Below are 11,484 nucleotides of genomic sequence, written 5' to 3' on the forward strand. Positions count from 1 at the left end.
AACTATTCATTTTTAAAAAGAAAACGCAGGAGATGTGTGACACCAAAACGCCCCCAAAAGCTTCAGTCTTGGCTACAAGACGATCCCCACAAAATGCGTCATATCATCCTAGACAAAAGAAATAATAATAAAAAAGAAAGTGGTCAAGGTACATTAAGTAAGATGCAAGTCAACAGCCCTTCACGCCGTCTTCCGCAGCCGCCAAAACAGCCCTGTCCGATGCTGTGTCTGTGTCCCGCTGGTAGCGGCGGTCTCTTTGTCGTTCTTACCGCCGCCCAACCGGGACTTTAGGCTAGTCATTAGTGGCCGAGCCTTTGTCTTCTTGCTGTCCTTTGACTCGTCGCCCTGCGTCCAGTCGACGCGTGAACCGTGTTGCGGGCTTTCAAGGTGCGAGCCGCGGCTGTGGGTCTTGCGCTGGTACACGGGCAGCGGGCCAAACTCGTCCTCATCGCGGCTTCTGGCCGATGTTTGCGGGCTAAGTGGGCGGAAGACGGGAGCGAGGAAGAGCGCGCTGTGGCGTGAGGCGCCGTGCGCCTGGGACTGGGCAGTGCTCTCGAGTCTGGACGGCTTGGTCGCCACGGAGCGCGGCCGCGACGAGACAGAGGTGGACGAAGAGCTAATGCTGGTGGAGCTCCGTCTACTACTCTCGGCGGCACTGCTGGAGCTGGCGGAGACAGAGGCTGTGGAGGAGGAGTTGTTGGCTTCGCTATAGAGAAACTGCGAAACCGCATGGCGAGGCGCGGCGTTCTCGGTGGCGGACTTTTCGCGGTTTTCCTTGGGAGCTAGAGAGAAGAAACGGCGCGGCAACGGCATGCTGTTGCGCTTGCGAAGCGCGGCATTCTGCTTCTTTTGTAGCTTATCGAGCTGCTTCCGCTGCCGTTGCTCCTCTTGCTGTTCCTGTTTTTGCTGCTGGACTTGCACGACTAGCAGGCGGCGAGAAAGGTCCTGGGCATCAAAGGGCTGGTTCTGGCGGCTCCGCGGCTGGAAGGGCTGGTTATGGCTAAAGGTGTGGCGGGTATAGTGGGAGGCAAAGGTGCCGTCATGTTGGTGAGAGGCCCGCATGCTTAATGGTGGCAATTATGTATTAAATATAATAAAGAGATTGGTAGATGGATGGTAGGCCAAGAGGCATGAGAGACGGCCACTATTTTCCCGCGGCAAAACTCAAAACAGCCGGTCTAGGGAAAGAGAATTGAAGGAGAGAGCGGGAGCGGGACAAAGGGCAGGCGAGCTGGCTGTGATGTGTATCGAGACCCGGGCAAAGAGCTTATATGTGTATCTCACAACGAAGCAGCAATGACAGTATTAGCGGAAGATAGGGCGGGCACGGGAGCACAGGAGCACAGGAGCGCAAAAGCACAGAGGTAAAGGAGAGAGAGGGTGGAACGGACGTGGTCAGGGCGGCAGCTAAGAGACATCTTATAGTTTCTCGAGCCCATTGTCGTGCCAATGTTAGGTGATGAAAAGGCACAGGTGCTTTTATTGAGCTGTTTTACCTTTGGTTCACCCAAGGACTCAATCGGCTGTTCTCCAACGGCTAGGTGGCGGCATGGTCCTCTTTTGGGACATCATTTGGCGGGCTTAATGCCGCCCACTCATCGGAAGCAGCACGCATGTATGTGTGTATGCACATACAGATAGATGGCAGGATGTCGGTCCCTACTTACAACGTTCTGTTTCGGGCCATGTTCCCTCCTGTATGCCATGCCTTTACCCTGAGACTCGGGCATAACTTGCAGGGGAGAGAGGGAGAGGAGAGCCGCCAGTCAGTCACATGCCAGTCTGGCAAAGACGCCAGCCGCGAAACGAGAACCTAGATTCATCAGGTGTTGCTTCTGGTCTATTAATGTGATGCAGGCCAAATGGGACGAAATGATCGCCTACTCCTATGCAAGCTGATTCGCAGGTGTGGGCAGTTCTCGCATTGTCTCAGTGCTGCTGCGCTTCGTTTTTAGCGTCATCTTGTCTGGTCTGTCCCCTAAAAATAACCTGGCAGGCGAGGCACAAATGAGGCATTCGACATCTCGCTCAATGCGTGTCTAAGCTTTGCCGTTTTCTTTCTTGGCCCTGGGCTATATCGTCTCATCTAGCTAACCCTCTCCCGCTTAGACCAGACGTTTAACCCTAGTTCTCCACTCGGGCTGCACTGGATGAAAAATTCGTCTGTAGTGTGTCGATTGCATCGACGCCGCCATCATCTTAAGGCCTTTGCGTCTGCCCAAACCAGCCTTGCAGCATGTAATCTCGGCTCTACATCGTCTTGTATATTCTCTGGAGTTTTTTTTCTTCTCTCTTTTTTTTCTTTTGGCAGTGGAACCAGCCTGCGCGTTAGTCACATGACACCTGAAGAATCTGAATCTGCTCTCACCATCACATAAATGTAGTTACAAGATGCGTACAAACCTGCATGTCGTTGTACTAGATGGTTGCATGCGTCCGAGGCCGAAGGATTTATGCAGAAGCTAAGTACAGTAACAAAACTACATGAGCATAGGGTACGGGCCGCATATTTCCTACCTCGCCAGCGCGCTTGTCTGGTTCGTCCTGAAATCTCTGCTGACCCTGCGGCAAAGTCGGCTTTGCAGCATATTCTGCATGTCCCGTCGTCAAACAGTCCGGCTAGAAGATTATAATAGACTAACTATGGGAACAAGGGAAGAAAGTAACTAACTAGCACCTCGACATAGATAGTTTGTTACAGCAAAATGAAAAACGACGACAGAGTCAAAATAGTGGGGCCCGATGTCTGAATAGATGGAAGGATGGAAAGAGGAAGATGGCACCCTGGTTTTAGGCCCCTCTCCTCCCTGTGAACTTGGAGAAAGAATTTGGAGAAGAGAGCAAAATCGCCCCACGTCTTTACAAGTTGAAGAACAACGCACATAGACAGTTTGGAGAAATTGTTTGCTACTCTCGACTACTGCAATGTGACGCGATGATCTAACCAGAAGAAGAGAAACAATCAACAACTACATCAGACATGAGGTCAATTTTTCTCCTTCGCCCTAAGCTGAGCCTGTCAAGTTCTGCACTTGAGTCAAATGAAAAATCGATGTCAGTTTCTCTCCTGATTTCTTTATTTTCTTGCGATTGCCTTACTAAACCCGTGATATCATGAGTCTCTGAAACTTCGCCTATAGCACTTGTAGGCAACGGCAAAGACCACCCCCCATTTCAATATCCCCGACCCGAGATCTTCTCTTCTTCTTTTTTGTCTAGCTAGTGTTTATAGAGAAATAATCCGGTCCCATAGGTTTTTGTCTCTTCCCTTGTGTTGTAGTGATAAGCTGGTTCAGCCACACATCCATATCACGTGACTGGAGCCCAGTACCTATGTTGTTGTGAGGTGGCCTTAACCCTAACTTCTACACCGGTCTCCTCCTCATACATATCAGTAGGTAGCACAACTTACTTCAGTATCTATGAATAAAACCCTCAGTTCAATTCACATATATATATAACTACTTTTCCTTTTTCCATAGGAAAACATCAATAATTAATCCCTCATGCTAAATCACCACAACACTTTGAACCTCAAGAACCACCAGTCCCCTTCTTTTATTCTCCCTTTCTCTTCATATCCCGCTATACCCTCGCATATGTCACTTTGTGGTCCGGCCATACTCCTCACTTCTGTTGCTTAAGTTTCTCGACGCAAGTCTCTAGGACTTGCTTTGCCCTTCGTATGAGACGTGCGCCGTTAATAATCAGAAAGGGCCAGCTTTTTTTATTCTAGTTTTCGTATGAGCCACTAGGAGTATTTACATTCTGACTGACTTTGTATATTCATTACTTTTCCCATTTGCTCGGACGAGCATTTATGATGGTCCAGATTATAGCAGAAGCATCTTTGGTTCATGTAGGGTTATAGCAGTAGAGACATAAAAAGTGCATACTAGGAACAAATGGTTAGTGATTGCTTGTACAAATATCAATCGTTTTTCTCATCAAAGTAGAAACAAGAGTCTCAAGCTCGTAGTTCATTGTAGTTTCATCAGCGTGTATTGTTTGTGAGTTGAAGTTGATACATAGGTAGGGTTATCACAAAATATTGATATTCTTATCTAAGCTAGGGTTAATACTAACTCGGACTTTTCTACGGTTATTTCGCTGCAATACGACGGCATATTCCAGACGGAAGCAATCAGATGATGTCATCTTCCAAACTACTCCCGGGCGGTCAGCGATTGTAGGTGCGCGTAGACTTCAAGCATCTCTCATGACATTTTAGGGTCTGACGTTGAAGCCAAGAAGACTCTCTATCCAGCGCAGCCCGAGGGCGTACCTACGGGGTTTCAGGGTTGATTACCTGACTTGACTTGACTATATTTAACGTCTACCAAAATCACTAAGATCAAACGACGCCGGATTGGTTACCGGACGGGAATTTAAAGTCCTCCGCTCGACACGCCGCATAGTTTCTGTGTGTTCGGGATGGCGCACCATCCCCAAGCCCCGAAGAACCAGTGGTCCACACTCCGCTATGAGCAGCAAGAAACACAAGTACAAAAGAAAAAAAAAAAAAAAAACTTTTCCCCAGATAAACCCTAACCCCCACAAAAAGTTAACCATCCCCACCAACATTTGTTCAACCGAGAGACGTGACCAGACACAAAGTCGACCATCAAAACCAGCGTGGCATGGGAAAACCCGAGTCGTTGAGCGGGTGAAAAACCATGCCAGATGAGCCTCCGGAGGCTAGGAGTGTATCCTTCTGCTTTTCGAAGTGGCCGCCGCACCGAACCATGGCTGAGGCCCGATGCAGTCCCCGAGTGCCACAGCAGGACAAAGGAAAGACAAAGGAAAAGGAAAAGACGAAGGTGGACTGGCTGAACCTTCAAATGGACAGTCCCGAGTTGCGAAGATGGATCCACGAGTTGTTGTGTGTGGCGGCGATGAAGGGCCGGCGAGGAAATCCCTCAAAGTTGGGAGAAAGCGGACTCGGGCTTCGCAGCTCGTTGTCGTGTTGAAAAAACAAGAATGGCAGCAGCATCGGGATCGTGCTGCTGTCCTCGTGAGGCCCTCAGCATAGGCTCGAGGGTGGGGGAGGCCGACCTCAAAGGTACCCCCCCGAGGGTTGTAGGAGGGAAGGTTCATTTTCATTTCATTTCATTTCATCTATTTTACATCAATCGGAGTGTTCGTCAAACACTCATAAGATGACCAGGCAGGTCCTGGCAACCTGGCAGCGGCATAACCGGCTGCCGGGATCCTCCGATTCAGACTGCCTTGGTGACCGTAGTCTCCCAGCTCCGAAGAAACTGTAGACGCCGACTCGGGATTTCCCTGTGGTGATAAGCACCTCCTGGCGCAGGATACATCAGGGGGGATACATGAAGACTGTGATAATGAAAAAGGAAAAGAACAGGAAAAAAAGAAAGAAAAAGAAACAAGTAATACACGAAAGAAAGCACCCAAAGACAAAACAGAAATACAAAAACAAAAACACACCACGCCAAACGCCATCGCAGCTGGTCATTCCTCTCTCGCCCTCTTCAACTTCTTGAGGAGCTGCTTGCTTCCTTTGACTGTAGGGAGAAGCTTTTTAACGAGTCTCTCCGTCAGCCGTAGCCTCTGTGGGATCGAGTCACACGTCCACGGGTGCCACGGGGTCTTCTCCTGTCCACATCTCGGACAATCGTGAGCGGCCCCGGTGTGCTCGAACCTCTGGTGGTACGTGGCAAAGTCGCCGTGTCCAGAAATTGCTGCCATCAATGTGCCAATATCGAGTCGGTCGTGTTCCCTGTAGTCCTTGAACTTCCAGGGTTCGACGGGCTCTGGCTTGTCTATATGGGAAGGCCCGTTCTGTGCCCCCCACCACGTCTTGAACTCTGTGGCCGCTTGCTCCCGGCACCAACGTTTTGCCCTGGAGAGCGACATCTCGAGCCCGCCAACTTCAGTCCCAGCAACCCCTCTGGCTAACCGGTCGGCTCTTTCATTGCCGGGGATGTTCTTGTGGCCCGGTACCCATCTGACTCTTGCCTTTGGCGCAAAGAGCCCGCCCTGTCTCAGCTTCCAGCTTGCCAGGAGTCGTCTCGTCTCGTCGATGACTGTTTGGGATGTCCCCAGGTCGCCCTCTTCTGCATTCAGACGGTTCACAATGCCCCTGTTATCAAGACATAGGTAAAGGTCGCCGGTCGTCTCTTGCGGTAGCTCGTGGGCCGCTTGCACGGCGTGTAGGGCTGCGATTGCCTCAGCGTCAGCCACTTCTTGCCAGGTGCCCAATGGTTTGCTACCTTCGGCGCAGGTCGTATTGTCTACCACCAGGGTCCACCCGGCCCCTGCGCCGCCGTCTTTGACTTTCGCCCCGTCTGAGTAGGCCCACACCGTATCAGGCCACGCCATGCGCAGGTCCTCTAGATGTCTGGCTACCTCCTCATCTTTGTCGCCCTTTGCCTCGATGGGGTCGTCTGGTCTCTCCTTTGCAGGTCTCACCCCGCCAGGGCTAGGTATCGTTCTGGGCAGGAGCCTAGAGAGAGTCTGAATTCTGTTGCCAGTGTCCCAGTCCTTACACAGGTGGGCGTCGTCAAGGTTGTGCAGCCGGGTTGCCTCTCTTCGAGCGTTGCTATCGAGGAGGATCTCTGCTGGCGGAATCATCGCTGCGCGGTGTAACAGTCCGATTGGCGTCGTTCTGTACATTGGCAAGGCTGCTCGGATCGCTTTCCTGAGGGCTATATCAAATAGCTTGGCTGTCGTGGCGATCTTCCGTTCCTTGTGCATCGGCCACCAGGCGGCCGCAGCGTACGTCAGTTTGGAGACTGCACAGGCTCTCACTACATGTAGTAAAAGGCCCGGGGGAGCTCCCTTGTGGCATCCTGCGAGGAGTCTCAGCCCGCTGGCTGTGGTCTCAATCTTCCTGATCGTCTTGTCGCGGTGCTGAGTGAACGCTAGCTTCCTGTCCAGCTCTAGTCCGAGCCAGCGGAGAGTGCTGCCCTGTGGCGTGGCCTCCATAACGTTCCCGTCCGGTAACTTCACGGGAGGGTTCCCTGCCTGCTTTTTCTTGGTGAGGTGCAGGATCCCCGTCTTTCCCTGGTCCAACTGTAGGCCATTTCCTCTGCACCAGTTATCAGCCCGTTCCAAAAGGAGAGCCAACCCCTGTGCATTGGTCTTCAAATCTGGCGAAGCCCACAGGACACATCCGTCGTCTGCGTAACCCCTGGCTCCCGGTAGAGAGCTGTATAGAGGGGCCATGAACAGCATGTAGAGAATCGGGGAGACCGGTGACCCTTGGGGTAGTGAGCCTCCCAGCTGTCTCGTGTCCGTGACATGACCGTCCATCGCTAGCGCTGCGCTTCGTCCTTGTAGGAACGACCTTGTCCATTTGCACAGTGCTATTGGCCACCCTTCCTCCTGGAGTCGGTTGACCATGCGGTTCGGCGTGACAGTATCGAAAGCTCCTTTGACATCAAATGTAGCTATCGACACTGCGTTCTTCATTTCCCAGCCCCGTTCGATCTCGTCTACCAGACTGAGCAACAGGTCTGAACACGCGCGCTTTGGAATCGCACAAGCGTACCTCTTGGGAATGACGTCTCTTTCCACGGCTTCATAGGCCAGCCGCCTTGCCACCAGTCGCTCCAGGCCTTTGCCTAGGGTCGGTAGTAGCGAGATGAGTCTGTATGCCCTTGGCTCTCGACGGTCTCTCCCTGGCTTGGGGACCGGACACATACGAGTCTTCTTGAAAATGTCAGGGTGTACTCCGTGGGTCAGGGCCACTTGGTAGAGGCGGACAATGGCTTCTTTCAGGTGCGGCCAGGCCTTTTTCCACAGATCGTTTCGGAGTCCGTCCATTCCCGGGGCTGTGTTTGCTGGCTTTTTGATGGCCCGCAGCACTTCTGCCTCGGTTGGGGGGTCCCAGACCCTTCTCCCGTCTTCGTCTAGTGGACCCAGTGCTTCGTCGTCTTCTCGTTTTGTCGGTGCATGCACGTCCAAAAGGAGTTCGCACTTGTCCCTGGTGTCTGACAGCATCTCCCCGTTGGGCTTCTTGAGAGGAGGGGTGCGTTGCTTGGCCTGTTTATGGGCCCAGTTGGCTGCTTCGAAAATCTTCCTCGTGTCGTTGATCTCCCTGATCTCCTTCGCGTAGTAGTTTTTCTTCGCTCTGCGAACCTCTTTGCACAACTTCTTCTTTGCCAGGTTCCTCTGCTCTGCGATCTCGGGCCTAGCTCCGCCGCTTCTCATGGCTTGTTTCCACCTTCGTCTGGCTCTCCGGTGTACTTTCGCGGCTTCCTTGCACCTGTCATCCCACCAGGGCACTCCTCGTTTGTTCGGCCGTACCTCCGGGGCACAGACCTCCACTGCTCGTTGTAGTCCCACAGTGAGGGCTTCAGCAAGCTTGTCAGCATAGCCCTGCGGGCCCCCTTCAATCGTCTCGGGGTCGTCGGCTGTCAGTCCCTCCAGATCGTCTTTGAGTCGCTTGCATTCCTTGGCGAATCGCTCCTCGTCCAACTTCTTCGGGTCTCGTCGCTTTTCCGTGGCGTCGCTGTCTGCTGGTGCTCCCTCTATGGTCGTCATGAGGCCTTCATGGTCGCTAGGTGATAAGTCTGGAATGATTTCCGTCCTCACCGTCCGTTGCGCTAAGAGTCCTCTGGTCGCAATGGCCAAATCAATGGTGTGTCCCCTGTCGTGGGTCGGGCCTAACCGGGCGTTGAGTACGACTGCCTCATGCTCCTCTACCCACTCCAAAAGTTTTTCCGCTTCGGGAGACGTCCTCTCGCATTTCTCGTCCCATGCCCGATGGTGGAGGTTGAAGTCTCCAACTATCAGACTAGGGCTGGATATGCGAGTCTCTAAAAGTCGTAGGACCGCCTCGTTTGTTCTTACAGACCCTCTGCCTGCGTTGTATATGTTTATTATCTGGATTGTCGTGTTTCCAGATCGGATCGTCACTGTCGTGATGTCAGGGTGCTCCTCTCCAAGTGACCTGCACTCAAATCGTAGTCCCTTCCTCACGTACATTAAGGCCCTTGGTCTTGGGTCCCATGTCGTCATTGGTGCCACCAGGTCGTATTGATGGTGCGTCTGTGTTTTATTAGCTTTTTTATCTTTGCCCACCCAGGGTTCCTGGATGGCAATGATATCTGCTCCCAGAGTATATGCCTGTTGCAATGCGGTTGCGTGTGATGGCGCTGCCTTCTGCACGTTAACCTGCGCTATTCTGACACTCTGCTTCCTTGTTGGCTCTGTAGGGCCCTCCATCATAGTTCTTCTTCCCGGGTCTCCATCGCGTCGGCCGGGGAAGTGGCGACATCATCCTTGTTCTTGGCTTGGGGGGGCCCGGGCTTCTCTGCGTCTTTTGCGGAAGCAATCTTCGTCGCGTCGTCGTTATTGGCGGGGGGCTCTGTGACGTCCATTTCATGGTCACCATTGTCTCGTATACCGTGGGGGGAGACGACCCTTCTTCTCTTTCTTGAAGCTTCATCGCCGGTGTTGCGCCCGGTTGGCTCCTCCGCGGTGGTTTCCTGGGAGTGACCGCGGGCCCGGGGACGTCTGGACGGGTACGAGACCGGTCGTGTCGTTCCCATGAACGCCACGTGGTTGGGTCTTCCCTTCATCTTTTTGGGATCCAGCGCAATCGACACTGTTCCCTCGTGCATGCCCTCCTGGATCCACCACGATAGGGCCAGGGGTGCACATCCGAAGGCTTCCGTGGCCGCCGTTCGGATGTCCTCTTCAGTCACGGCGCGGGCGGCAATTTTCCCGTCGCTTCCGAGCTCCCGGATGGTTCGCTCAACCCGGTATACACGCACGAATTGCCACGTGCAGGGTTCTTCGACTGTAACTGCGCCTAGAGCCTTCTTGATGTGCTCTGCGCGATCCATCAGGTCTTTCGCCTTTCCTTCGGCGACAAGTATCAGTCCCTTCTTGCTGAAGCCCGCCTCCAGCACTCCCTTCCCTTTGGGGACTCCCTCGTTGAGGCGTCTAGTGATGGCGCTCGGGCTAAGTTCCCTAAACTGGGATCCTTCCGGGAGCTCCACGAATACCTTCTTCTCCGCGCTCGTGCGCTTCTTGGTCTTGGGCTCTGGCTGAGGCGCCGGTTCTTTTACCCCCTTCTTGGCAACTTGCGACCATGTCGAGTTGTTCGTCTTCGGACCGCTGGTCGGTCCCGTGGCCTTGTCCCGTCCCTCGCTGGGGGACGCCTTCGTAGTCCCGTTATTGGCGGGCGTGTCTTTTCCCGACTTGCTCGGTGTCTCCTTTGCGGCTGGCGCTGTGCTGTTGCCGCGGGCGTTGTTGGTCGTCGAATGTAGAGGGGCTGGACCCGCAGTCGCGGTGTCCACTCCTCCGCTTGACTCGCACCACCACTTCAGGGTGTCTGCCAGCGCCTTCTCCAACTTCTTTCTCTTCTCGGCCCCATTCTTGATCGAGGCGTCTTTGAAGGCTTTAGTAGCCCCTTCGTCCATTTTGGCCGCGATTTCACCCGCGATTTCGGCCAACGCGGTAGCTTCCTGGATCTTTTTCGCGTGCCAGTTGGCCAGGGTGTCCGCCATGTTGTTCTTGGGCGGCGCCTCTGGGCGTGATGGCTGCGCCTGCGCGCTTGCAGTGCTGCTCGGCTCCGTCATTCTAGTAGTACTTCTTCGGTCTTTCTTAACGGAAAGAGGCGTCTGAAATCGTTTTTTGAGGTTGTTGAGAGAGAAAAGTCGTGTTGGTAGGAGGGAAGGTTGTTACCTGGTTATCCTCAACAAGTATGAAATAAAGGTCAGCTTAACGACTGCAGTTTCCAACAAATCAGCAATTAGGCAACGTGCCTGAGTGGTTAAAGGGTATGACTCGAATGGACTTGTTCGTCTTCAGATATCATATGGTTTCGGCCGCGTAGGTTCAAATCCTGCCGTTGTCGCTGAGTTTACTTTTTGCATCGTTTCGGGGTGATGGCATTTTTTTCTCGGAGGAGTAGGTGGAAGCAAGGTTCCGGCCCGAGGCCCACGGCATCGGGGGTCGGGGGGTATTTTTTTCGGGTGCTCAGGGAAAAAAAAGCCGTGTAATGCTTTTCATGTAGCTTGGTCACGTAAAATAAAGTCAAGTCAAGTCAGGGAAAAAAAAACAGTGTATGTCAGTCTATCTCTCGCTAGTAGGTTGTAGGTAATCAAATCAAACCAAATCAAATCTGAGAAATGCTCGTTCTCGGTCATGTTGTATAAGGAAGGATGCAGGATGCGATCAGTAAACAACTGAAACATGATTTAGAGAGTGATCTGCTCAGTTATGGGTGGCAGAACAATGCGCAGGTAGAGGAACCGAGCTGGATTGCAGGCGAGTGGAAACGAGTAAAGGAAGTGCATGGCTATCTCGTTAAACATTTATAGGACGGGCAGACTGACAGCTTGGGGTGACAGACATACGTATATAGGTGAAAGCGAGCTTGACATGTGTACGGCAGGGTCAAAGTCAAAGTCAAAGCTAGACAGGCGGCCTGTCTCGTATGACGGGATTTATGCCCGACCCTTTACGTGGGATACCAGTGGGCTTGTCTGGGCGCTCTGGCTGAGA

At 52.9% G+C, this 11,484-nt stretch overlaps 3 protein-coding genes across 3 annotated transcripts; all 3 read right to left on the bottom strand.

Annotated features, from left to right (window-relative positions):
• Nucleotides 1-180: 180 nt before the first annotated feature.
• On the bottom strand, nucleotides 181-1,062 carry BROUX77_002238 (uncharacterized protein; the record flags this gene model as incomplete). The annotated part of the gene is made up of 1 exon (XM_073746757.1): nucleotides 181-1,062. One exon carries the CDS (start codon nucleotides 1,060-1,062, stop codon nucleotides 181-183), a length of 882 nt encoding a protein of 293 aa, XP_073607320.1.
• Nucleotides 1,063-5,475: 4,413 nt separating this feature from the next.
• On the bottom strand, nucleotides 5,476-8,511 carry BROUX77_002239 (uncharacterized protein; the record flags this gene model as incomplete). Its single annotated transcript, XM_073746758.1, has 1 exon — nucleotides 5,476-8,511. The coding sequence occupies one exon, from the start codon at nucleotides 8,509-8,511 to the stop codon at nucleotides 5,476-5,478; it is 3,036 nt and encodes a 1,011-aa protein (XP_073607321.1).
• Nucleotides 8,512-9,194: 683 nt separating this feature from the next.
• BROUX77_002240 (uncharacterized protein) lies at nucleotides 9,195-10,556 on the bottom strand (the record flags this gene model as incomplete). The annotated part of the gene is made up of 1 exon (XM_073746759.1): nucleotides 9,195-10,556. One exon carries the CDS (start codon nucleotides 10,554-10,556, stop codon nucleotides 9,195-9,197), a length of 1,362 nt encoding a protein of 453 aa, XP_073607322.1.
• Nucleotides 10,557-11,484: the final 928 nt, after the last annotated feature.

This window comes from Berkeleyomyces rouxiae (assembly GCF_048999995.1).
Source record: "Berkeleyomyces rouxiae strain 22BRR77 chromosome Unknown BrBRR77_ptg000002l, whole genome shotgun sequence".
NCBI lineage: Eukaryota > Fungi > Ascomycota > Sordariomycetes > Microascales > Ceratocystidaceae > Berkeleyomyces > Berkeleyomyces rouxiae.